General features: G+C 45.8%; 1 protein-coding gene across 1 annotated transcript in view; it reads right to left on the bottom strand.

Moving 5' to 3' along the window:
• Positions 1-27,927, bottom strand: part of RBFOX2 (RNA binding fox-1 homolog 2) — a 170,800-nt gene that overhangs the window by 49,831 nt on the left and 93,042 nt on the right. Inside the window, exon 3 of the mRNA XM_075722115.1 lies at positions 8,301-8,525. Within this exon, the coding sequence (XP_075578230.1) occupies positions 8,301-8,525 (225 nt within the window). The remainder of the gene's footprint in view (positions 1-8,300; positions 8,526-27,927) is intronic.

The raw sequence follows: 27,927 nt of genomic DNA, 5'->3' as shown, positions 1-27,927 counted from the left end.
GGTCACTGAGAAATGCCATCAGAGCTCAGGACACATGCAATATGTGCTTTACTTTTAACTACTTGCTGCCTGTGCCCCCGTGCCAGCTACTCCCTTACACCTGCCAGCAGTAAGGAGACCCTAAGCAAGAAAAGGCAGGTGCAAAGAGAAGCATGGATGTATACATGTGCACGTATGCATGCAAAAGGGGAGAAGGGCACCTGGCAAAATGAGGGTGTTCTGAAAAGTTTAGGGGCAGCTCTACAACCATCTTCCCACCTCTCGACTAGACTCTTCTGTCCTAAAGCAGCTGGTGAACAAGTAACTGCTGAAGATTTCTCCTCAGCAGGAGGGAGGCAGGGGCTCCAGCACCACCTGAGCTCCAAGCAGATCTCCATCTGTGCGGCCAGACAGAGGGCTACCTCCCCAACAAGACAGACAAACACCAATGCGGCAGGCCAGCACAGAGACTATTAATACCCAGCACATTCTGTTTCTGTCTCCCACTTGCTTCTAGAACTGGAACTGCTACAGGTCCAAGTTATAGAAAAGCAAAAAACAACACCCTATCCTCTCCCCCAGGAAGCAGACGGTCCAAAATGTGGTGAATCATAATGAGGAGGTTAAGAGCCATAAATCACTGCAAAGAAAATATTTACAAAATACAAACTGCAACTAATAATTATATTTAAAAAGGGACTTGGGTGGCTTACAAAATCTGGGAGACAGACTGTACTCACACCACTGCTTCTAGACCAGTCTTGGATTAAAAAAAAAAAAAAAAAAAAAAAGACCAACCAACCTTGTTTGGATCAAGAGCTTGAGGAACTGTGTGGAGATAGGACTGAAAGCTATGACTGGCAGAAAGCAATCTTCCCACCACAAAGAAGAGCGCAGACAACGTGGGAAGATCTCTGCAACTTGTAGTGAAGAACCCGCGTCAAAACAACCAGTCACCCACCAATGAACAGATATCCACTGTGCAGGTTTGGTGGAAAAATGAGTGAAGAATTAGGCACTAGACACAAAACCCCTCTCCTGCCCTACCATGCTCTACCAGAGTAGGACTGAGGTCCTACACATCTAAGAGCAAAGGGCATGGAAGCTTCTGCTGCTTAAACGACACTTGTTTAGAAGACAGAAGACCGCAGGGCTAATAATCACCTTTCAACAGCAGTAAATATGATTTTAGAATTATATCCATGTACTTGATTTTTCAGAGATGCCAGCAGTGTTATATTAAGAAAAAAAAAAAATGGGCTACACTGCAGGCACAATTAAGAACATGCCCAAGTACATTTGACACACACCAGCAGGATGAGATGTCCTCCAAAGGGACCTGGACAAGCTGGAGAGGGGGGCCTGTGTGAACCTCATGAGGTTCAACAAAGCGAAGTGCAAGGTCCTGCACCTGGGACGGGGCAACCCCCAATATCAGTACAGGCTGGGGGACAAAGGGATTGAGAGCAGCCCTGCGGAGAAGGACTTGGGGGTACTGGTGGATGAAAAGCTGGACATGAGCCGGCAATGTGCGCTTGCTGCCCAGAAAGCCAACCATATCCTGGGCTGCATCAAAAGCAGCGTGGCCAGCAGGTCGAGGGAGGTGATTCTGCCCCTCTGCTCTGCTCTGGTGAGACCCCACCTGGAGTACCGCGTCCAGCTCTGGGGCCCTCAGCACAAGAAGGACATGGACCTGTTGGGGCGGGTCCAGAGGAGGGCCACCAAAATGATCCGAGGGCTGGAGCACCTCTCCTACAAGGACAGGCTGAGAGGATTTGGGTTGTTCAGCCTGAAGAGGAGGCTGCGAGGAGACCTTACTGCAGCCTTTCAGTACTTAAAGGGGGCCTACAGGAAAGATGGGGAGAATCTTTTTAGCAAGGCCTGTTGTGACAGGACAAGGAGTAACGGTTTTAAGCTAAAGGAGGATAGATTTAGACTGGATATAAGGAAGAAATTTTTTTACACTGAGGGTGGTGAAGCACTGGAACAGGTTGCCCAGAGAGGTGGTAGAGGCCCTGTCCCTGGCAACATTCAAGGTCAGGTTGGACGGGGCTCTGAGCAACCTGATGTGGTTAAAGCTGTCCCTGCTCACTGCAGGGGGGTTGGGCTAGATGACCTCTACAGGTCCCTTCCAACCCAAAGCATTCTATGATTCTAAGTACTTTGTATGCCAAAAACCGGACAAAATAAATTGCTAAGGACATACCAAATAACTTCTGCTAGGCTTTTAACTATTTTCAATATAGTCAGATTAATTCAGGGCATATTTTTTTCTGATTTTTAGTTACCTGTTTTCAGACATAGTGAAGCTTAAGTAATTTTTTTCACTTTTCTCATTAAATAAAGCTATACCCCATCTGAAGTCAGAACACAAGCCTAACATAGGAAAGCACATAGGAAGCTTTGGTACCTAGCCTGCACAACGAAGACATCTCTGATGTATCACATAACATTTTCCATGTAGTGAAGTTTATAATTACTTTGTTTTTCTGAGTATTATTTTTTATAGGATTCTTTGGTGCTTTTTGTTTGTTTGTTTGTTTTCCCCTTTCAATGAAGTGGTGAGATGAAGCCCCCTGAAAGACCTGCTCTGCTGGTCACAATGTCAAACCCTTTGTGAGCAGTTCCAGCCCATTCCTCACAAAACAGGGATGCCCTGACAACGTGAATGAGGCAGCAAGACTTCCTGAACTACTGGTCACCCCTGGACTGCTCCATTGACAGTGGCAGAACAGCAGCCACACGGTGACAGACTAAGATCCATCCAGCCCACTGTCTTCTTTCTGACAGCAGCCAAATCTGTTACATCTGGAGAAGAACATAAGAACAGGGCAAACGTTCAGTGATTTTTTTTCTCCAGCACAGCCTCCAGCAAATTGAGCCAGTTGATGTCTCAACTTCCAAAGCATCCTATGGACAAGGGTTCCAATGCTCAGTTCTTCATTATATGGAAAAAACAAGAAACAAAAACTTGTTTTTTGATACGTGGCACCTGATTATTTCCTGCGTGCATCCTAGTAAGTGAAAATGGGAAAGTTCCCTATTTTATTTCCCATACCATTCAATATTCTATGTACTTGTCATATGCCTTCATTCCTGTCAGCTCTTTTCATAAGTGAAGATTTCATTTCTTCTCATAAAGAACCTGCTACATCCTTTTCATCATCACTATTATCCTTCCCTGTACTACTTCTAGATCTGCTATAACCTTTGAGAGATATGCAGAAGTACCACAGCTGTATACTCTAACGTAATGATATTTGCTGATTTATTTCCTATTTCTCTTTCAAAATCATTTTAAAATCTGCCTCACTAGACACAAGTCTACAAGTGCTGGCAATAATCTGCCTCATACTCAAAATAATAAAATAATCTGCCTTATACTCAAAGCAAATTCCTGATGTTAAATGTCAGAGTTTGCTACCTCAAGACAGCAATTTCCAAGCTGAGGTGGCCAAACAATCAGCAGTTAGCTACTTATTTGAAGCTCGTTCTTCCTCGTGTCTACCTGCTCAGCAGTATCAAAAGATAAGTGAGGATATTCATTAAACATATTCTTCACCTGAAATACCTCACATGAGCAATTGCTTTAATTACTAAAGTGATGAAAAATAATTACAGAGGAAAATTCTGCAATCTCAGACTAGGCAAGAAGTACCCAAGGGAAAGCCATCATTATAACATCATCCATGTGTTACAAAAGTCAGCTGCGGAACCCTTGGTGCCGTGGGCTCCCTTCTTTCCAAACCCTTGCTAGATGTATGGGGCACAGCCAGATGACCAAGCAGCTTCCTTGTCTTGCTTCTGAACAAGATACATAGGGTTCCCCCATCACAGATCTGTCTCCTTTAAGAAATCAGAAAGTCAGTATCTCTTTATGGTAGAGCAGATGAGTTAAGTATGTTTCAGTATGGCACATCAAGAGGCCAAGAGACACGATGCTCAGTAATTAAATAATGCTTTATATTGGTTCATGACAACGTTAACACCAAGCATCAGCACCTGCCTTTTTCATGCAAAGTAATTTACATAAACTTATTCCTCTACTTCTATACCTCCAGCTGCATTCCATAATTTATACAGACTTACAAATTCTTCCCTCTGACATTAACAAGAGAAACGAGTTGAATAATCAGCTCACAGTATTAAGTGCATTGCATTTACTATCAAGCAAGCTTTTTTAGTTCAGCGGATGATTAATCTCCCCTCCTCAGGTAGAGTACTAGGAGATGCAGAGAGCTGACAATTGCTCTCGGCTTCTGGCCATGCACTCCATACGCTTACCTTGCAACAACAGCATTTGCTGGATCCCTCCAAGAGCTGCTCTAATTCATTAACCCAGCAAAAGAATTGGACAGCTTTCTGCCAGGTCAGTGAATTAAAGTGGCCCACGTAAGGAATGCCAGAGCCAGTAAATAGGAGTGGGAGTTTGTGCTTGGAGCCAGATCTCTCCTTTCTGACAGCAGTGAATCTTTAGATCAGCTCAGCTGCCAGAGGTACTGCAGCCTAATTAGCATCTCTGCTTGCAGCTATCTGTGCTGGGTGTCTCCATTAGGGATAAGCGCACTAATGTAAACCAAGAAGGGGGAAGGGGGAAGAAACCAGGCGACCCAGCACCGTAAGAAATGAAGTGCAGAGCGTCAACGGTTTAAGAGACAGGCTGCAACAGGCAGACCGAGTAGGCCAAATATGGTCTGGTACCTCAGTCTATTTTTAATCCAGGTCTTTCAGCTGTGCTTTGGGACAGTATCAAGAGAAAGGACAGATCCTTGGAGATGAACAGCGGAAGACCCACATGCCAGGCAAGAAACAAAGCCCCCAAAGATTTCAAAATATTAAGCTGTTTGTATTACACCACCTATTGTGCCAATTTCTTTTCCATGCCCCTGCTCTGAGAGCTTTGAATGCTTTCCACTACACTCAGACCTCCAGAACCAAGCTCATCCTTAGCTTGACGCCAACCAGTCATTCCCCTTTGCTCAGGGCTTTTAGACTGCGTAGGAAGGCATGGACTTTGACTCTCAAAGTTTATTTTACTTAAGTTCACTGCTGATGTTTGACCTCGGGCTTCCAGACCACTGTCTGTTAACTCAGACACCACCGCTAATCTCAAATCCAGTAACTGGCTCTCCCACCCAGTGTGTTAGGGACCCCATTACATTGCTGCATAACATCGTACCAACCAGATGAAACTCCCCTTTCCACGAGGGACCTTTAAGCCACCCCATATTCTCTGTTACTTTTGCAATTATCCTAAAAGCTACCAACCTGAAAAGCAGGAAAGCCCCGCCATCTGAGCACACCTTTCACTATCTCACTCTGTCCCGCCAACTGGACCAAGCACAGGCCTTGTTCTTAAAAGCAAGGAGAGACCTTATCTGTTGGCTGAAGGAATTTCTGAATCATCCCATGGGAGCACAGGCTTCAAGTCAGCAGCTAAAAAATCCACCAGCTGTTCAGTCTGGGGTATTGCCTTCACACACATGACAGCAGCTGTGTTTGTCACTCACAATAATGGGAGGGAAGGATCATACATCACCCGCAATGACTTAAAGTTAGCACTGTTGTTTGAGCAAGACAATAAAACGGTGAAAGGAAAAGATGCCTTAAAGCATAGCAGTCTAGTCCACATGGACTGAACATGTATGTCAAACAAGTAATAACCAGCATATGTGATGGACAAGATGCTTGACGTTAGCTGTAGATGTTCAAGGTGAAATAACCAACCCATTCTGCTGTATTTTAACAGCATGCTTTAGCTTGAGTAACTACTGAGCCTTCTTCCTTCCCCTAGTTCCTACATCATTAATCAGTGTACTGAGAAAGAGAAAAGTTACAAGCAATTACATCCCAAGGCAGCCCACAGGATCAAAATAGCTTCATACAGAAGGAGTCCTAGACAGACAGATAAAGGGACTCAGAAGATCCAGGATCCCATGCATGCAAAAGTCTGGCATGTGAAAGGCCCTTGGCTGAGGCGCCTTCACCTTCCCCTTCCCCCTGGATTTCTTCGTGTGCCACCATGTGGGATCCTCTGGGTTTGATCAGTACCAGCCATAGCAGCAATAGCAACGCACTCTCCAGCACCCTTACCCTTTCCCAACTAGCTACAGTCTGTGAGCCCAACTCTGCACACTCAGCTCGCACATCTTTAACCATGTCAAATGGTCAGACCAGGCATACCCACCTGTTTCCAACAACCAGTACAAGCATTACGTGTTGTTATTCAGCCTGCTTCTCGGATAACCCCTGCCAGTCTGGCTCCCTCCACAGCCTCCTGGCAACACCACTGCCTCCCAGCAGTCTCCCAGCAACGCTCCCTCCCGCACAGATGGGCTCCCAGTCCCTCCTCACAGGCTAGCCAGCCTCCCTGCACGCTGTGGGCTCCTCAGAGCCAGCATTAGTTGATGAAACACAGAGCTCAGCCCTGCAATGCCATAGAGATGGCTCCTAATATGGAAGAGGAGCAGGAGGGTTGGCAAGAGCTTACATCCAAGGTCAAGGCTCGCATCATTTCCATTAAAAAGAAACACTCTTAAGCTCTAGGCAAGGGTGGGAACAGCAAAAATACATGGGGAAAGCCCAGTGGCTGTTTTATTCCCCATTTCCAGCTTTCCCATCCAACTGGCAGTGCTTGAGATGGCTGCCTGTCTCCAGCAAACAGCTCAGATCTTATGGGTTGGAATGACATCGGACAATCTGGTACTAAAATGATGACTTGCATTTCTGCATGCTGCACCAGCTTTATTTCCAGCCTGATTTCTTCTCATCTACATTTGTGTTTGCTAAGGCACCTGAAGTTCTTTTTACGCACTATCAATGTGCTTTACAGGGTTTGTACTTTTTTTTCTTCTTCAAGATCATAGAATCATAGAATGCTTTGGGTTGGAAGGGACCTGTAGAGGTCATCTAGCCCAACCCCCCTGCAGTGAGCAGGGACAGCTTTAACCACATCAGGTTGCTCAGAGCCCCATCCAACCTGACCTTGAATGTTGCCAGGGATGGGGCCTCTACCACCTCTCTGGGCAACCTGTTCCAGTGCTTCACCACCCTCATTGTAAAAAAATTCTTTCTAATGTCTAGTCTAAATCTATTCTTCTTTAGTTTAAATCCATTATTCCTTGTCCTGTCACAACAGGCCTTGTTAAAAAGATTCTCCCCATCTTTCCTGTAGGCCCCCTTTAAGTACTGGAAGGTCGCAATAAGGTGTCCTCACAGCCCTCTCTTCTCTAGGCTGAACAATCCCAACTCTCTCAGCCTGTCCTCATAGGAGAGGTGTTCCAGCCCTCGGATCATTTTGGTGGCCCTCCTCTGGACCCGCTCCAGCAGGTCCATGTCCTTCTTGTGCTGAGGATGCTAAAGTTGTAGTGCTCCCAGGATGAACTCCGTAAAATATCTTATCAAAGTCATAACCAGCGGTGTCAACCGTGCAGCCACTACCCAGTGCAGAAGGAGCAGAGGCGCATACCAGGAACCATGCACACTTGAGCTGGCACTATCAGTTCTTCCAATCATTGGCACTGAATTCACTCCGTACTTACAGGGGGAAAAATAAACTCTACAAGCCAAACACCCAACTACAAGTAAAACTGAAAGCATTAACAGATTAAATCCGCCCCTGAGCGCCAAAGGCTCTCACCATAAGGCTCTTTATTAGGAAGTTAAGTCTTAACAAGTGGCTTATGGGGTGGATAAAGCTTTTCCTGGGTTAATCTGCCAGCATGTTGCCCAGTGCCAGTTCCAGGCCATGGGAAGAAGAAAGCAAAAAAGTATAAGAAGGTGAAAATCTTTGGCAAATGGATGCCCAGGAGCTGAGAGGTCCTCTCTTATCTTTGTCCCCTGAAGCTCCCTGCCATCTTCAGAAAGTCAAAGAAAAGTATTTTGCTACTCTGCTTGCTTCCTGAAAACAAAACCACATTGGGATTACACCTACAATGCATATGCTCACCCTAATCCTTTGTACCATCAACCTTCCAGAATCTGCCTCCATCGCATTCACTTGAACCACTCCCCAATTAACACAAGGTAATTAACACTTTCGTTAAGGACTGTCTTTGGACAATGCCACCATGGTAAATACACCATGATCCCAAGCACTACTGCTCTTTGTAGACGCCTGTTTATGAGGGGAACATGCACAAGCAGAAAGACGGGAACCCAGTAACGGAAAGTCAGAAGCTATGTTTTGTTTATAATTCTCTCCTTTTCAAGCCTACCACTGATTTGCTGCATACTTAGGAAACAGTCAGCAATCTAATCAACAGCTGCTTTTTCCCAAAGCACCGTGTTGCTCTCGTGGCTCTGCACCCTTCTGCACTTACTGCAAGAGATCCGTTCTGCGTGCTGGCCGTGTTCGTGCTCTGCTCTCCATGCGGCTGCGTGCTTCCGTAGAGCGTCAGATTGTGCTCGCTGGTCTGGCCTGCATAGTCCTGAGTGTGTGGCACCCCATACTCTGTGGGAATCCCGTTCTGTGGGGGTGGCGGAAATGGGATCGTGGTGAATGGCTGCACCATTGCATCAGGAGTTGCTGCTGGCTCCTGGTTACCCTGAGGAAAGGGAAACAGAGAAAACAGCTTTATACTACAGAAGATGGATCAAAACACCGGCCTGAGAAATGATATACACACATGTGTTCACGTGAATATCCCACCCACTGCCACCATAATATTGTACAGTCTTCTATTATCTTCTCTATCAAAAAGAGCATGCCTCGCTCCTCTGGGCCATGACACTGTTTTCTTAATCTTTTTTGGGCAACTTTCTCACTACCAGGTGGCGTATGGAGAACAAATTACGGGGCTTGCAAATTGCATACCCCTGTAATCTCACACAAGGCTTTAGGCACAGTAAGGCATTATTTTGGAAGGGGAAAGACGCACTGAAACATTGGAACAGAGAAGGAAATGCAAACAGAAGAACAGGGTTCTTTAACATGCCTACAAGTACCATATCTGGATCCATCTCCTCCAGCCTAACCCTCATGGCTCTGACCACAAGCAAGGATATCGTGTGGTTCAGAGCACACGCTTCTCTGTTGTGTTACAGTGAGAGAAAAGAAGTACTCATTTTAAAACTCATCTGTGCAGCAACCCCCTCCTTTGCTCTGGCAGCACTGAGTAGAGAAAATGGGTGCTCAGGTACCAGTCACTGGAATATCCCATCTGCTTTGTGCTGACTGTGCAGAAGGCACCAAAGAGCTGTGGGACCCGAGCTGAGAACACAAGCCTGGAGCACGCTCACTCTCTCCCCAGTCCTGAGCATCACTACCATCACACAAGGCATTAATTACCCACTCCTCTCTCAGCTTAGGGTATCCCAGAGACCCCTACGCTAGGACGGTGGACGTTTTAGCAGCTTTTAGCACTGCCTTAGATGTAGTTGACACCATCCAGATGACTCAGAAACAGACAGCTGACCATGCAAAAGATACCCCCAAAAGACAGTACAAAACCTACCCCACCATGCCCGAAAACCATCCAAAGCAAACACGAAAGCATGCAGTCCTGCAGCCACCGCAGGGATCTCACTGAGGGGGGAGCAGGGAGCTGCATTCAGCCACCCAGGGCAAAGGAGAACAGCCTTGACATTGAAACCCAAGCCTGGGAAGCCCAGGCTGCTGCACCGCTCCTACTGCTTCCACCACCGCAGCAGAAAAAAACCCACAGAAAAGATTTATGACAGGAGGGCTGTTTGATTTATGTGCGTGTCAACAGACTAATCCTGATTTTAAATTTTGGCTGCTATTCCAGCCCCGGGTCCTCCTCCACAAAGCCCGGAGGTGCTCGAGCATATTCTGACACCAGCATGCTTAAATCAATGGAGTAGAAGAGAAGCAGACCTTATCCTGCAGATAGGAAAGGCAGAGTGGGAATCACCAAGCAGCCTTTCAGCAGAGAGCATGCAGGGGCTGACAGACCTCCAGTGAAGCCGGACAAACCTTTCAGTCCCTTTATCAGCCTACCTGCAGCTTTCCCTTCCGGGCGAAGTAAACAATGATAAATGCAGCGCACCTCCACCCAGCACCAGGTCATTCAGACACTGGCTGAATCCCAAATTTGCTCTGACTTTAGTCTATCTGGTCTGCCTCCCCTGGGGGCCACGTGGCCACACGCTCCCGCAGCTGGGGAGAAGGAGAGGGAAGGGCATTCAATACCACTTAGCAGAGCTGAGCTGCAGCCGTGGCCCGCACCAAACAACGGAGGGTTTCATTAACTAAGGTCCAGCCGCTGCAAAGCCTTGCTGCCTGCAGAAACACAAAACTCCGCAGCCTTATCTGAGAAAGAAAAATTCAGGCAAGCATGCCAGCCACGGCCAGTGCTCGGTTCCTTGCACGCACTCCCCCGAGCCGTCGCAGCCCTGTGTCGCGTGCTAGCAGCTCTGCGGAGGTGTTTCACACGCTGAGCACGTTTTCTGAAAGCAGGACAAGGGGGCTCCCCCTTGCCCCCCCAAAAAGGTGGGCAGCTCCACCAGCCCTCCGCTTCTGCTCGCTCCTTTGCCATTCTCAGCTTCAAAGCAGGGAGCTTCTGATTCAACCTAAACCATCATCAAGATCTGCAAGGCGAGTTTCACAAACGGCAGGGAGGAGAGGCTGAACGATGGATATCCCACTGCAAACCAGGGATCAGCGACCCCACCACTCACCTACTCGGAGTATTTATCCCCTGTCACGACAGCTCCACTCTGTCTGCATACTGCCTCCTTTTCAAGCTCTTTCGCTCACAGTATTTCATTATATCCAGTTGTCTGTGTGCTTCCATACAGCCCACATTGTCTGCCCATTTCTTGTGTTTAAAATAGGAGCTAAATATGAAACCGAATTTTTTTTAAAAAAATTTCAAATTGGTAGGGTAACCCCGGGAAAGATGCAGTAGCAGAAACTATTTCCAATTTTCTTAGAACAACCTAGATTTACAAGCCAGTAGTACCCCAGATAGGAGGAAGAGAATGCTAATTAGCCACAAACAAAACCTATTCTGCCATCCTCTCAACGGTGCAGGGCTCCTCCCCAAAGGACATACTCCAGCATTTTGTTTAATCTCACTCTTAGACTACTTAAAATGCCAGCCCATAAACCTTATATAATCTTATTTTCAATGTTTTTACCCCTCAGTTAATACTGTTCCTTCCAGTTTAAACACATTTCAACCTTTTAAATATTTTCTCTCCCTTCTTCAATTATCTACAAATGTTTGAAGGACAAAAAATGCTCTCTTCTGTTGCTTATGGTGTTTTGATAATGCATATTTATTTTGAGCTTAATCACACCCTGCAAGCCAAAATATCCTGGTAACTTTATTTATTACTTCTCTCTGACCTTCCTAAGATTTTCAAATAAGGGATTTCTGGTGCAGAATGAAATATTTTTAATACCATTGTCACTTCCCCCTTTTTTTTCTCTAATCACGCTCACATGCAAAAATCCTATCTTTTATTACAAATGTATCCTTAATTTAATGTCTCAGGTTATCTGTAGATCTATCACCATTATGCTTGTCCAGGTTTCATCATCCCATGGAGTATCCGTATCTCAAATTATTTTTCTCCTGATATGAATATGTACATGTTTCCCATCTGATTTTTTTTTTGTAATTTTAATTTCCTTTGATGCTTTAGAATTACTTTTCTTCTGTTTCCACTAATGCCTACAGAAAAGGACTCCTGATGAGATCTCTGCAGGTTTCACAGCATACTGATATCCTCCAAACCCAGAGGAGATTCTACCTCTTCTGTTATTCTACCAAATTTCAACATTTACACAACACTTCATATTTTCAAGAACTAACACAGCAAAAAAAAAAATCCCATTTATCTTCAAACATAGAACCTGAACTCCTTTCCCTACTTCTAACCCACCAGGGAAAATCCTGCAGTCAGAGGCACTGCTTTTCCCACTCCTCAGGAGGTACAAAGAACACGGAGACACTCCGAGACTTCCCGGTGAAGGTACGTACATAGGAGGAGCAACTCAACTGAAAGGATTTTGTCTATCCAATCTTGACAACATACCTCACTGCACTGCCAGTCCTGCCTGTTTTAGCTCATGAAATTCTCTTAAACATTGACTCAAATGCAACAACAGACAGAGATGGGTATGTCCAAGAGTAGTCACCATCCTAAAACACAAGCAAGGATGCCATCACAGGACTAGGAAAGCCCAGCTGCAGCTCCCCAGAAAAACTATTGTTGTCTTGAACTTGTGTGATGGCATGAAATAAGCCTTAGCTAACGTTCAGGAGCAGACAGACATTTCTCTCAGCCACAATGCAGGGTGGCTGGCAGTCTCCAGGAGGGGAGCTTGAGGGACATTTGGCTGCAGGAATAGTTTCGGCACTTCCAGGTTAACCGACTCCCTCCATGAGTTTGTGCTGCCATACATCGACCCATGCTAGCTGTCACCCCATGCTCACCGAACTGGGAAAGGCTGTTCAGTGCAACTGGAACTCAGTGTAATTAACACACACTCCATAAAAAAATGGAAGAAACTTCAGTACAATATACAGTAACCTATAGTTCAAAGAAAACCAGCAATTTCTGTGTTTTCTATTAATTCTATTGCTCTGCTCCTACAGAAATCGCTCATCCCCATCAGGTAGGAATTCAAAGCAGCTCCCCTCTTGCAAAATGCTGACATCTGATGCATCAGCACCCAAGCGGTCAGGGCACAAGAGGGGTATGGGATACCTGTGTGGGGTCCCCTTTCAGGCCTCTGTTCTCAGCCCTACAAAGGTCCCGCTGTGTCCTTGCAGGTGCCAACTTCCTTCCTTAGGTCAGGTTTTTGCCTATACAGCTCAGTACAAACCCATCCTACACTTTGTTTAAAAAACTATTAGCTAAACTAGTGAAAATTCCCTAATGGGGACACATTTCTAAGAGTTTACACAGCTTTAACTTAATTAACAAACGCCATAGCTCCAAGGTAAGTGGAGGAATGGTAAGTAACCGCACATAGCGGCACCTTGCAGAAGGGTGGGAGCTGGGGATGGCGTCTCAACGAGGAGCAACGTGGTTCAGCAAATGCGATGTAGGATGAATTCTTTCAGCAGACAGCAGGTGGTGATCCAAGATCACGGCACTAGAGCGCCAAGAGCGAACACCAGAAATGCACACAAAGGCCTCCTACTTCCATAAAACTGTCAAAGATCAGTCTGTTTCGTGAAGGGCTGGTTTTGCTCATTAGAGAAACGGGTGTAATGATAGGGATATGAAAGAAGCCTTATAGCAGTGCAGCTCCAGAGCCCTTCTGTATTGGTATATTGGCCATAATATGCATAGATACTAAAGCGTTACCAACCAAATAAAAATTATAATCCTAGTAAAGCTAAACGGGTACAATTTCTGTATAGACATTTCCATGCAAACTGCCATGAGGTAAACAGTCTGTGCTGTCCATAACCTTACTGCACGTCATAAGCATTGGAGAAAGGTGCAGAGAAATGCTACAGCATGTAAACATCAAATAATCTCTTACATATGCCTTTCAACTCTGGTAACCCCCAAATCGTTGGGACAGATGTAAGTATATGCCTATTAGTGGCATGGGGTTTCTAATAGATATGCCTTTACTGAACTCGTTTTATGAAACCTTGAATCAATGGACTTGCAGCTAACAGAAGGCAATTAACCTGTTTGTGAAGACCAGTGCGTTCCAGGCTATGACTGTTTGCTCTCTGCACTAACCTAAATCCCTTTCGTAAACAGCAAAAATGTTTGTAGCTCAGATCGGAAGAGCCTGGCACAACCGCTCAACCTGGAGCCGCTGCCCGCCCTCAGCCCTCCGCATGAAAGGGATCCTTGTGAGCGAGGGGGACGCGGGCACCATGCTGTCCCTCCTCCGACCCAGGGCACGGCCTCCTGTCAGGGAGGCAAACGTGACCCACGGCTCCCACAGAAGAGGCCAGCACTGCTCCTCAGCTGTAGGCAGACAAGAGAGGAAGGGCCTACCACACAACCCTGCTGCCGCAGGAACAAGAGAATAATAATAATAAAGAACATGGGCTGGGTCCACCCCCCCCCCCCCCCCGCCCTTCTCACAGCTGAACACAAATTAAGGTTGCTGTAGCAGGCTCCCCTTCCCAGCCCCTTCCGACACAGCCTCCTCTCCCAGGAGCCGTGGTGGGACTCGCGCTCCAGAGGAGCTCTGGCTGGACCTGCCACCATCCCACCTCCAGCCGTGCACTCCTGCCCCCTCTCCCCTGCCAGCCACGGCGCTCCATCCACCCTCTGCTGAGCCGTTTCGGCACATATCCCAGGGCAAAAAAAAAAAAAAACCAAACCCTACTCGCTTTTTACTGTCAGGTTAGTTTTGTTCCCAGTTAAGAGTGCTGAAACGGCTTGGCAAGGAGTTGGAGGAAAACCGGAGCCAGAAAGGAGAGGGGGTGGAGAAGCTGGGGAGGGAAGGGCCGTGGGCACCAGCACTTGGATGAGCTCAGGCTGCTGGGGAGCCGCAGTCTCCGGCACGCATTAACCCTCTCCCCAGGCAATCCCACAGTTTGCCTGCTGATAACAAATGTATCAGCAAGCAATTTTTTTGCAAATGGAATGGATACAAAGCAGCGTGAGGGATGCTCCAAGACCCACCAGGAGCTCGAGCATTAGCCCTTCCAGAAAACCACAGGCTGGGGCATTGCACCAGAGATAAACTCCAACCTACACTGGTAGATTTCACGGCACGTGGAACCTAAGCCTTGATTTTAAAAATTGTGCTTTTACTCCTTAGGGTGATGAAGATACTCAAACAGAAGCCAAAGTGATGCAGAGGATGATGAAGCAATGGCTTTCCAACTCCCCAGTCATGCCAAAACAGTGACTTGGCCACGCAAACCCTGCAGGTGCCCATGAACATCAGACAAGCTCGTTACCCCAAAACATAGTAATAACACTTTCTCATCATGGCCATTTCATTACAAATTAGTTTCTGAATGCCTATGGAAAGGAAGCTTGGAGGTGAAAAGGATATACAAAGGATGTAACCATCTTGCATTCTTCATCTTTGTACAAACCTGTTCCTGGATTCAGAGGGGTACGTGACCCTAACCTGACACCCACAGTCCACACTACAAAGGCATTTCTGCTACTCCAGAGAGCAAGACTGGCCTGTCTGGCGACCCAGTCTGATAAAATCAACGCTCTTTTTCTTGATGTGGGTTGATCATAAAAACACCTTGAAGAGGATCACAGTAATAAGGGAGTTTGTATTTCATCTGCACGTCTGGAGCTTGATCCTTGTTTGATCTATGACATATTGGGGTAAAGAAAAGGATGCTGGATTTTGACTCTACTACCACGGGCACAAGAGCAATTCCTCCTGAATCCTCCCAAAAGCAGTGCTCTACCTATAGGTAGTTTTGCAAAAGTTTGGTGGACTTTTTTTGCTAGTTTTGTTAAAACAGGAGAAAGTTTTTTATGTATGCATTCTCTTTTTTTAATTTAAATAGGATGTAATCATTTTAGGAAACGCTTTTTGCATGGCGTTAACTTAAGCCTAAATAAGCTAATCTTCCACCAGGGGAGGGGGAAGGGGAAGAAAAAAAAAAAAAAAAAAAAAAAGAGAAAAAAAAAAGATGCCTGCACTCAAGCTTGCACCTAGCTAACCATTTAAAGGCATGTTTTCTTCAACTTCCTGGTGCAAGCTTGCACTAGATTAGATAATCTTACCCTTCCTTCTCCTAGATATGTAAAGCAAGGGAAGAACAAGTTATCTTCCAATATACACTCCATCATTTCAGGCCACCAAAAACTGTTCTGTAAAATAAAACAGCTGGCCTTTTTTTTTTTTTTTTTAAATGCATTTAAGAACTTCACGGAGAAGAAGTTCAAGCGCCTCTTTTGTAGGAAAGGATGAAAGAAAATTATAGTCTTATCTTACTCTTATATACAGGAAGCACTCACTCATCCCCATGCTGTCATTATTTCCAGTAATGGTCAACTTTTGCTCTTTCCCAATGCACAAACGCAGGCTCTCGGTGCTGAATGTGTACACGCTTAATTAAGAAGCCCCTGGGCAATCTGCAAAGAGGCTTCCTGTTGGATATAGCCAAAGCTTTAAAGTTACGCAACATTAATAAGGCCCAGAGCCACATCTACTTACCAGCCTGAAACATACCTTTCAGATTTTAAAAAAGCACCGATTTTCTGCTCTTGAAATACATCATTCCCCCTTCCAAAAGAAACAGTTAAATGTTACTGGCACGAAGGCGTCCACCAAGCACTTTCAATCAATTCACGCTCTCTGGGGTTGATTAGAAAGAAAGAATTGTGCTTCAAGAGACAACATTGAGGTCTCAACATCTGTTTCCATTCCATATTAGGAATGAAACTACCTCCGAGAATTATTGGGGAGAAGGGGGTGGGGGTGTGGAACAAAGGAAAAAGTCACCAGGATGGATACATCCTCAGCAGCAAAGCCAGCACATAAGAGAAAGGCTCAAGCTCAATTTTTTGTTCCAGATTGGTCCTCTAGCACCTACCCTGGCTGCGTTCTTCCCACCTCTGCAATATTCCAAGTGAATATTTTCCACTTCACACTCACAGTCAAACGTTCTTGGGGAAAAAAAAGATTTCCACAAGACGGCAAGCTTTCAACAAATCAATATGACAATAAAGTCTCAAAATGTTACGAACCTAGTCGTACGTTAACCCAGAGCACCCAGACTGGCAGAAGCGTCTCCCACACAAGTGAGATTACTGTTGGGCGAAGAGGGTTAAGTTTCTTCTTTCGGACCAGAATTCAAATGAATCACAGCTAAGAAACAGTGTGCTGCAGATGTGTCACGTATGTTTAATCCAAGCTAACCGCGATTCGCTTTTCAGCAGATTAGCAAACCGATCACACAGTTGCGTGATTACGGATCCTCTCATGCAGGCGGGCAGCAGGAACCGGAGGCCGGTGGTGGGGAAGGAGCGTGGTAACTGCTCTTTCAGCAGTGGTCCATGGTTGCATCAGGGCACCTGGACACTCATGTACATGACTAAGACGGCACAGAAGACCTGCCTGTGTTGGTTTTCTGCCTTACTCCTGACAACTAACCAGTGCATTCCTGGTGCTACTCAGTAAAAGAAGGGCTGCAGAACATGGAAATACAACAGGGAAGAAAATCCCACCTGGCCCTGTGGTAACTCTTGACCAGGCTGTCAGGGTGTGTCACAGCTACTGTCGCCTCAGCTAATTCTGCAATCAGATTGCTCACTTCAGACGGCTTTGTTTCAAGGAAGACAGTAGCTCTCCAGGTGACACTGTATTTCTAAAACACAGTATCTGCTTCTCCAACCCCAATCAGGTACCTGAGCTGGACTGATAAGCAATTTTTTATCTCACGTCCCTGCTCTGCGAATGGACTATCACCCCGTATCTGCAAGCACATCACCACATCTCAGTGAGTGTGGAGAGTTATTCCTGCAACCTCAAGAATTCAAACCGCTTTCCTGAAGGTTTAAATCCTCATGAAGCTCATTCAGCCCCTTAGAAAGATTTGTATCTACTTTAGTCACAGGAAATTTTCAAAGCCTTTACTATGTGACGCAGCTATCTGTAATAGACTCTTCCAGATCTCTCTATATATCCAGCACTCTTCTCGGAAGTATTTTGAAGATCACTTTTGGCATCAGGCTTCCCTGTCCCCCTCTCCTCTGCTGGGAGGGGAACGAGCTGAAGGCGGTACTGAGCTGCATGGAGGTGCTGCTTGGAGCCTACTTGGCTCCTGGAGGATGGACAAACCTCAAAGCCCTGTCAGGCAGCTTCACTTACACAGCACTTACACAGGCCCCTTCAATTCCCCCAATTTCAGTGGCCAGCTGGAAAGTCCTCCCGCCTACCTGCACTAATTCCAGCACCTCACAGGGAAAAGCAGCCCTGCCTCCGCTGGCAGCACAGGAGGAGGAGTAGTAAGGCAGAAAGCGCCAGGAAGGGGAGAGCACATCTGGAATCAATTGGAGAGTGCTGAATGCCTTGGAAAGAACTGCAGAGCTGGCAGAAACCATAGCGAGGAGCCGCGCGTTCGGACGTGACTGTGGAGCAAAGGTCGGGGACGAGACGTATACAGCATACTTAAACACAAAACCAGAGCTCCTCTTGAGGCTCTTTTTTTCAATGCAAGCAGCTAAATGTCTCAGCCCTGTCACATTTTCACTGCCACTGGACCATCATGGGTACGGTCAGAATTCAGTACAGAAGAGAGGGGATGAGATGCACACGGCCCCAGCTGAGGCAAATGGGACTCATTTGTGACTCGAGTGCCAGGACTCAGTGACACAGCAACAATATTATATCAAGCTGCTCTCTGGGTACAGGGCAGAGGAAATCTGTGACTGACTTGGCACACACTTGAGAACAGAAATTTGACGGTTTAAAATGCAGATTTCTTCCCACAGTTACTTTCCGTTCCGGCAATGCATTCTCCTATCTCCTGCTACTCATTTGTTCCAAAAGCAGTTTTCCATTTTCAAAGAAGCCTCCACTATGTGTCCTGGAAAGCAGAGGTTCTGGAAAGGAGCAGAGGGTCATGGAGAAGCAACTCACTAGTACAGCAGTCTGGTACAAAGAGTGACTACAGTTCTTCAGATATATTACCAACAAGCAGGGCACGGGAAGCATTGCTGCTTTGGTACATGGCCTTAGCCAGATGAAAAATAAGACACATGGCTTCCACATATGAATTTTAAAAAGGGAATTAAAAATCCAAAAGGAAACACAACAGAGCCACAAAAATGACCACAAGATTGCAAAAAGCCACATGGCTGTACACTGAAGAACTTGAAAAGCCCAATCTATTTTGCTTATAATTTTTAAAAAAATTAAGTGGCAACTGCTTATTTTGTGAAAGTATATTAATGGTGATGGAAAAAAAAAAAGTAGGCACTAATAATATTTAATCTAATGAACAAAGGCATCAAGAAAACCAATAGCCAGAAGCTGAGTCTGGTAAATTCAGCTCTGGTAAAAGACACCTTTTTATTTTGTTTACTGATTTCTAAATGACAGTCATTAAGTCAGCTGGTGAGAAGGACTCAGTCCTTTCCATCTCTTCATGCCTTTGTGCTGAAAACGTTATGTCATTCAAAACAGAGGTACCCAAGTGAGACATAATGGCCTACAACACACACAGAGCCAGAAGAGACGATCTAAAGCCAGGTCTACAGGACAATATTCTGGAAAGCTAAGAAGAGCTGGTGGAATTCAATGCACGTAAAATAAAGCAGATTAAACTAAGGAGCAGACGCATTTCGAAGTAAAATTACTTCACCTTATGGAGAGGAACAAGCTATTGAGAAGTATAGGTGCAGCTTTGTGTACCACCTAATATGATAAACTACCAACCGGCCTCCGAAGCGGTGGCTCCGCTTCCCTCCCCAGCTGTTGTGAGATCTAGTCATGCCACGGCCATAGCCAGAAAATTAATCCAAACAATAGTCATCTGTTTGGTCATAAACTGAACTGTCTCGCTTTATATCTGCCTAAGCACGATGCCCAGAGCGGTGTGGAGACTGAACATATGGCCAGGGCAGAGACACGAGCGGGACTATTCTTCTCAGAGCAGCCCATAGTTACGCTACATTAAGCGCAACTTGAAAATGCACCTGAAAGCCACTTCATCCCAGAGCAAGAGGTTACATGGACGTTTAGCATATGTTATTGCCACTACCTGCTTCACTTATGCTTAACTTCTAGAGTGTCCCCATGTAAGCCAGCATAAAGGTGGTTTATACGCAGTGAACTTGTCAAGTATCTCAGGAAAAGATTTCCCCTTTGTTATAAAATCCTTTTCAAGCCTCTTTCCCCCAGGCCTTCCAGCTAACGTATGTTTACCAAATTCCTGCTGTAACCACAAACCAGCATAGACTTCTCCCCTGCAGAGGCCACCTGCACGTCTCAAAGGTGAAGCTCGAGGTCAGCAGCGCATTTGACCACCTTTCAGATGGCTCCTCCTGGGCTGGGTGTTGTTAATGCAGCTCCTGCAGCCCCCGTGCTCAGCCACATCTTTGGAAGCATGCTGCTCTCCCTCGTCCCCACCGCATCAACGCCTCGGTCACATAAAACATGCGTGGGTTTAACAACAGCGATATACCCAATATTCACATTGAACTATTACATATTACTGGTAGCCCCATTTTTAAACTGTTCTGTTTTACTGAAGCTAAATCGATAAATCTTAAAAGCTAAGTTCATATAAGAGCATCTCATTTCAGTGGCACACCTGTCAGCATCTGCAGCTCCACTAATACATTATTGCATGAGTTCCCATGAAATTTACCCCTCCATAACTCCCAGCAGACCGCCACCTTCCACAGACAAACGCATTAAAGGTCCTTTTTTTCTCCTCCTCGCTCTGTTTGTCTGTTCATACCTACAGAAAGACAAGAGAACAGGCTACGCAAAACTTAAACCCTTTCAGCCAGTCGGTCTCCCCTTCTGTACATCCCCTTTCACGCACACAGTGTCAGGCTAAACAAAGCCACTCGCTCCAGGATACAGGCCTGGAAAAAAAGCATTAGCATCTGGCAACCAAGAGCAGCACCCCAGCATACGAGCCTGAGAGCAAACATAAGTCTCTGGCACGAAGAGGAAACACCGAGACGTACGCCTGACTGCTCCTGTCAATCTTGCAGTGGGGGAATGCCCAGTTATTATATTTTTTTTTTAAATGTATTTTTATCATATTACTGAAAGGAAATGCCAGGGACTGCTGCAGCCCCTGTCCCTTGAGGCTCTGCTGCTGCCATCAGGCTGTGCTGCCTTTGCAGCTATGAATATTTAAACAGGGCAATAAATATTTCAGAGCACATTCATCCTGATGAGAAGTCTACTAGAATAAGAGAGATGAAACAACCACGCAAGGCCAGGGCCGCTCCCTGTTCTGCCCCTCTGGCTCCCACACCGCCTGCCCTCCCTCGGCCCTCCCTCCCTCCCGCCCTCAAGAGGCACCTGAGAGCCTCAAATATTCATGAGTGCAGCTCCGGTTACTTTCCAAACAAGCAAAAACACTGTGAAAAAGTAAAAAGGTTCTCTGCTTTCCAGAGAGGTGCAGAACACAGCTGCCACATGCTTTGCTTTCACCTCTTCCGGGGCCTCTGGCTTTGGGGTGTATTTTCTCCCTGAGCGTGAGCGCTAATTTGCTTTAAGACCCTTAAAGTCTTAAGCCTTTTAATATCGCACCTTGGAAAAGCAGAAAACCAAGACCAGCAAGCCCAAAAGCTCAATCAGAAAGCATGAAAGCCTGTCTCTTTTCCCCACAACTCCCTTCCTTAATTTCAGCGGTGCATTTACTCAGGAGTTTCTTGGTTGCTAGCAGCTCTGCTGGGCTCTCTGTGGGATGCTAACAGATGTACACAACTTGGCCATCACTGGCATGAACAAAATCATCTAGAAAACAGGTTTAGGATATAACAGAAAATGCATTCATTTACTCAGCTGTCATCTGCATGTCATTCATGTACTGAGGACTACTTTGACTTCCATAGTGCTAAAAGCTTGGGTTTTTAACTAGGACCTTAGCTATGCTCTCACCTATAAAGAAATTTCTTTTTTTAAAGACAATTTCAGGGGCTAGCTAGAATTTTGCAGTAAATTTTGAAGGAAATCAAAATCACTTATAAGACACTTGTTCAGGATCAAATTTATAGGGCCATAAAACCCATGGCCATGCTCAAAAATGGACTTTCATACCAGCTTCCACTGCCTATCTCACTGGATTCAAAAGACATAAGGCCACACAACATATGGAGAAGTCTTCAGAAAACAGTTAAGCCTGCTCCAAGTGAAGGGAGGTCAAAAAGATACCCTCACAAGGAGCAGCCAGCAGTCAAAGGGTTATCCTAGGCAACAGGCACAACCTAGCCTGCCCTGGCTAACTGAGCTGCACCGGGGCATCTCCTTTCCAGGTAAAGGCTGTAATTAATAGTATATACAGAGGGAGGCCTCTCTGCGTTCCCTGGTGCCCATGTTTTAAAAGATGATGGTAACTAAACCACAACCTCAATGCGTCACATGCTCTCAAAGACATCTCTCGGACTGTGCAAGGAGAAGACACTCCTCGTACCTGGGTCCTGGCCCAGCTTAAGGTTCAAGCTGGGCACCAAATGGTTCGGCCCTGTCACGGCTTGGGCACGTGCAAGGGTACGCAACAACTCGGCAAGGTCTGCAGATGCACCATCTTAGATTAAACTGCTAAATCCCCCTGCAGTCTCATTTAAGCTGCTTTTAGACCTTTGAAAGGGAACAGACGGGTCTTTCCTACACATGGAAAGGGCTCTGCAGCACATCAAGAGTGAGCTTCCTACTGCAAGCAAGAGCTCCCGCTATTTCACCCATGATCCTTACGGTCAAGGGAAGAGATCAAGGCAGCATCCCAGTGCTGCACAGCCTGCTCGGGATGGCCAGTTTCCTATTAATGAAATTCTCTCTCATCCCCCTGCTGTATGGCACAAATTGGCTCCAAAGTGAAGTATTAAGCTGTCAAAAAGCAAAACCTCTCTCCAGCTAGCATTTCAAGGAAGAGCAGCTGCCTGCTGAATAGGTGGATCAAACCCATGCCACTGCCCTCTGTCCCTTCTGACCAAAGGCTCCTGGGAGAACAGCAGCAGCCCTCCTTCAAGACTAGCCATCAGCTGCGCCACCAAAAAGATGCTGTTTATATTAAAAATATAAAATAGCAATCCCAGCAGTGGAGTTCAGAGAGTGACAACAATCCCGCTGCTTTGCCAGCAGTGAGTCCTGGTAACCACCACCCCAACTGTCCTTTGTAGATCACTAAAACTAAAGGATCCAGTCACAAGTCAGACCCAACCTGGCCCAAAAAACACCTGGTACTTTCCTATCCTATTAACACATCTCATACATAGAGGAAGCAAGATATCTGGGAAGATGAGCAATTACCTCACCAAATAATTTAGAGCAGGAGCCACCATTTTGCAGCACACATCAAAATAATGAGTGCTCCTCTGCTGACTGTGCAGCTCCGTGTTATTCCCATGATGGGCTGCGTACCCAGCAGCACACTAACATGGAAAAAAACGGCATCTGATCCTGAGCAAGAATGAAAAGATGTTTGCTATAATACAAAAAGTGTTAGGAACAAAAACAACATTTAATACCGTGGCTCCTGAGGACCTCTCATGACTCAGAAAATAAATGCAAACAGATGAAAAAGTTAATTTGGACCATATCAGCCCCACTGGCACGCAAAGGGCAGAGCAGGCACCCTGGGGAGAGGGAGGGAAAGATTTGCCATAGATCAGGTTACCATCACTGACAGCTGACCTAAAACACCACAAGGTACCAGCAGACTCTGCCAGTTCTTTTAATTTTCAAAGGTGCAACCAACTCCTTGAAGAGATGAGATGTGCAAAATGCCTAACATTGTAACTGAGGACAGGAAGGAAGGATATCCTCCAGCACGAGTGTGTAAGCGGCCAAGATGATAATATCCTCACTGCTTTAGAAGGAGCACAATTAACTGAAAACAAGCAGAAAGCAGGAGTGAATTGTTCCTTTGAAGATGTAAAAGTTTCGATCCAAAGCAATGAGGACATAAGGAACCGGAATCGTTTCTCATCAGTCTGTAGCTGCTGCATGGAACAGACAGACAGACAGTTGCTCTGTCCTACAAACAAATGTCCCTCTGCAACCCAACACACTCTCGGCTTGGGAAGCCAGAGACCCAGCTTGCTGGATGGGCTCCATGCAATCGTCCCCCAGATGGGCCAGCACAGCCCACAGACATACTTCATCACTGTCAAACCTGAGAAATGTTCTTCAGCACAAGCCCTCAGCACTTGGTTTTAACTTCATCTCATTTGAAGGGATCTGAGCTGCCCAGCTCCGCTGGAAGTGAAGGGTAGGCAACACTGAGAACTTACAGGACTAGCCAGGTGCCGAATACAAGAACAAATCAGCGCTCTGTAACCCGTTTTTCTGCTCTGGGTGATCCTTTCCAACTTCATGCATCCAGGCTGGTAAAGCTCATTGCAAACTAAGCATTGTTTGTGGCCTATTAAATTTTTAGGAAGAGTTAATGTTCAAAAGTGGCCAATGACAGAATGATTAGTAGTAGCCCAACGTATTTATTGTTACCTGAAGTCCCTTTGCTTTCTTAGGCCTTCAAAATGCACTAGAAGATTCAGAGGAAGACTGATACATGTGAAAAACTTCCTTTAAATCATTTAAGATTAAAATTATGACAACTGAATCTACTGCTCTTATAGCTTCCCCTAGGACGTCCAGGAGGTAAAGGCTTTCCTGAATCCCAGAATTTGGCACCACAGGGTATGAGGACCACCTGCATTTTATAGCCGTGGTCGATCTTTGTTGATCACAGTGGGAATGGTTTGAGCAATTGCCTCTAGCTTTGTGCTCTGCTTCTGCTGGGTACTACCAACATCACATCTAATTAATGGACCCATCTCCGTGCACTTGAGCAACAGCAGGACTAACACACCTGACCTCACACGGGTGCAGAGGAGCAGCTTGCACAGGCACAGTAGGTCCCAGCAGAAAGGCGGGAGGGACACAGCTGAGGGCAATTCCCAAACCACTTCACAGCTGGACTGGCTGCAGGAGGCCTGGCCCCATGCTAGCACTCTTCTGCTAGGATTGCCAGAATAGTCTCCAGGAGGCTCATGACAGCTCTGTGCTTAAATCATGTCAATCAAACATGGTTCTTCCTTGCCACCAGCTTCTTTTCTCCTAAGATTTAGGCCAGACAGTATCTCAGAATAATTGTATGGCGACGCACAGAGCCTCACAGCTAACCTAGAGGCCTACTACACTTTTGAAAGCCACTACAGCCCTCTCTGAACCCCCTAGAAGAATGACATTTATCTTCCCTTATGCTCCTCCAAAACATTAAGAAATTCCTATTACTCAGCTCTAGCTATTCTTCTTCTCTGGGTTACACATAACACAGCTCAGAGTTTCCTACCCACCCACTAAAAAAAGCCACTTTGGCTTTCTGGATACTTCTGCTTTAAGCAGAGGTCTGGCTGGGAGATGCATTCTTGGCCACGTGGCTGAGCTGCCAGGCAGGACCCCGGCCACCCAGCAGGCAGGGAGGCTTGGAGCTGGTGGGCAGGAGGCAGGGCAGGCATGGATCTGAACGGCGAAGCTCAAGTCTGCAGCCTCTGGTGCAGCTTTCTCCTGACTTCTGTACACTTGCCGTAACTCCTGCAGCTCATTGTCAAAACCAATTAAGCATATCCCTAACAACAACAACAACAAAAGTCCTGAGAAATCACATTTGAGCTGAAAAGGACAGTAACGTCATCGCCTCCCTTACCTCCTCACAGCAGGGCTTGTTTTATGAGGACCTTCATTTTGTCTATGGCCAAAGTTGCCATCAGGCTGCCCAAAGCTACAGTTTCAGACTTGATGGAAAACATGGCTCAGGGATCTTTAATCTGATTTAACCCTATTTATTTGGACTCATCTCATTAAGTAAGACACGGCATTTAGAAATCTTGCTTTCTGACAGAGCATCAAGATCTCAGCAGTATTTTTTCCACCTTTCTGAAGTCCATGTTACCAGATAAATTCATTCTCACACCCCTCGCAGCATTTTGACCAAAAGGAGCTTTGAAGATCTAGAGTCCCTCGGAAAATTTCTCTTAGGATGAAGGTTTGGAACTGGCTTTGGATGACGTAAATTCTTTCTTTCTGCCACCAAGAGGGTCAGTCCCTCCCTGACTACACCTCTTCATCAGTCACACTTAGCATACGGTCATTCACAGTCTGTCACCCGTGTCCCTGCGAATGACACCTGGAGCAGGGAACCATCCCAAGTTCTCACCACAGTCTCCAGTCACCACCTTCTTCATTCCTGTTTCTCACCACACCACACTTTACCACAGCATTAGACCATGTGGTGGAGCCAAAGTGACCCCAAAAACACACCAACATTCCCCCCCCCCCCCCCCCCCCCCCGCAAACTAAACTTATGTAAGAGGGACTCCTAAAGTACTTTTCCTCCCCTTTCCACTGCTTTGAGGCAGAAGAGAGCTTCATCCTGGAGCAGGGTGGAGGCAGACCAGAGAAGGGTTTTGCAAAGCAAATATAACATTAAACAGCTTCATCATGCACACAAAGAAAAGCAAGGGGAAAAGTTAAAGCGAACTAAAATGCATTACATATTTGAACACTAAGCAAAGCTAACATACCACAATACTTTATAGTCCAACCAACAGTCAACAAATTGACTAATTCACTAATTTCACCAAATTACCACACTCTTCATTCTCTACCTCCTGATTCAGGCTGGAAGGATCCTTTGTAAGATAACACAGATGTAAAACTCTGCCTGTTGAAACTCTGAAATCCTTTCCCCAGCTGCCCTATTTATCTCAACCACATTTTACAAAGCAAGAAGGGACACACTCTGGAAAACAAAAGCCTTTCTTACTCCTGCTCCCTAATATTCCTAAGTACTTTGCATAATTGCTCAGTTTTGATAACCTCCTTTCGTATGCTGCAATAGCAAAAGTAAGAAAAGCTACAAAGAACAACAAATCAAATTAAGGGTTTCACTCTTCATGGCGGGTACGTGAGACAAAGGAGGACTAGTACTATCCAAGAAATCCGAACTCCTCTCCAAGGCATTTTTAAATCAGTCTTTTTAAGTAATTTAAAGCAGGTTTTGCTATTAGGACTGGAGGGAGAGCGTAGGCTTCAGATAAGGAGCCTCAGTGAGACCCAATAGGTGAATGATGGTCTATGCACTGCACAGGTCAAACTCTGATTATCTAAATCTTGGTTAATCAAAAGCAATTATCTGAAAGTCAAATATGCCCTCCAAGTCAGATAGCTCGGCAAGACCAGGACTTATAAAGCACACAGAAATCCTAAACTCCACAGGACCACAACTGCAGAGACTATGAATTTTAAGCAGGATAACTGGGAGGACAGTTCAGAGGGTTTTAACCGTATTCAAGACTCCCAGCCCGAGGGCAGTCTTCAGAAGCGGCTAGAAGATTACCCTCGCAATTACTCGGACATTTTTGGTGTCTCCATGCACCCTCAGATTAGAGGCGACTTGGAGTGCAATTCCAGTGAGGCATTTAGAGACTATTCAGGGTGAAAGTCTCCATTACAGGCAGGGCTGGGAGCGCCAGGCTGGCTGATACTTCCCATTGTAAGACCCTGTTTTCAGTTTATAATTCTCAGAAACCATTCAATTTTTTTTCATGCTATCTGCATTTGATTTCAGGGTTGGTAACTTTTTTTGTTACTTCAGCTGTATCAATCCAACGCAAGAAAGAAGTAGGGGGAATATTTTGTCTTGTTTATGATTGGGGGGGGAACCACCCCACACACTTTGAAAAGTCTATGAGGACTTCCTATTTAACAGAAAAATTTGCATTTCAGGGATCTAGATTCAGCAACCATACTAACAAGCCACCAAAATCTGACCAACATTATAACAAAACTATGGAAAACTACAGTGCTTGTCTTACATTTTATCAGCTAAATCTGCTAGTAAAGCCATATACGATGGTCCAAAAAGGCAAAGAACAACAAAAAAAAATCCAGTATGCAAAACCTACCGAAAAGGAAAGAACCAATCCGTTCTTCATATCAAATGGTGGCAACAAGCTTTACATTAAATATTAGGAAAGACTTAGCAACGCTCAGAAAGGAAAGGACTTGGATTGTCATGGCTGGCAGCGGCATTGCAAATGTTTTTAAGGCAGGTTACTCGCCATCTGGAATGGTTTAGACAGTTTATTCTAACAGGAAATAGAGATGGTCTTGAGGGTGGCTGGCAGTGCCACTTGCACCCCATTTTCTGTGATTTCATGTTGTTGTTTGGGGCTCATCCACAGCTTCACAGGAGATACTGGGCATGTCAGATCTGGGTCTGGAGGTCAATGACAGCAGAGAGATGACCCATCTCCTGTACTTCACACCATCCCCTTTGTAGGGATCAAGTAAGATGGAGTAGCAGTTACCCACCTCAAATCCAAAAA

This window comes from Pelecanus crispus, chromosome 1, assembly GCF_030463565.1.
Source record: "Pelecanus crispus isolate bPelCri1 chromosome 1, bPelCri1.pri, whole genome shotgun sequence".
NCBI lineage: Eukaryota > Metazoa > Chordata > Aves > Pelecaniformes > Pelecanidae > Pelecanus > Pelecanus crispus.
Note: the sequence above shows the minus strand (reverse complement) of the source record. Positions and strands in the feature narration are given on the sequence as shown.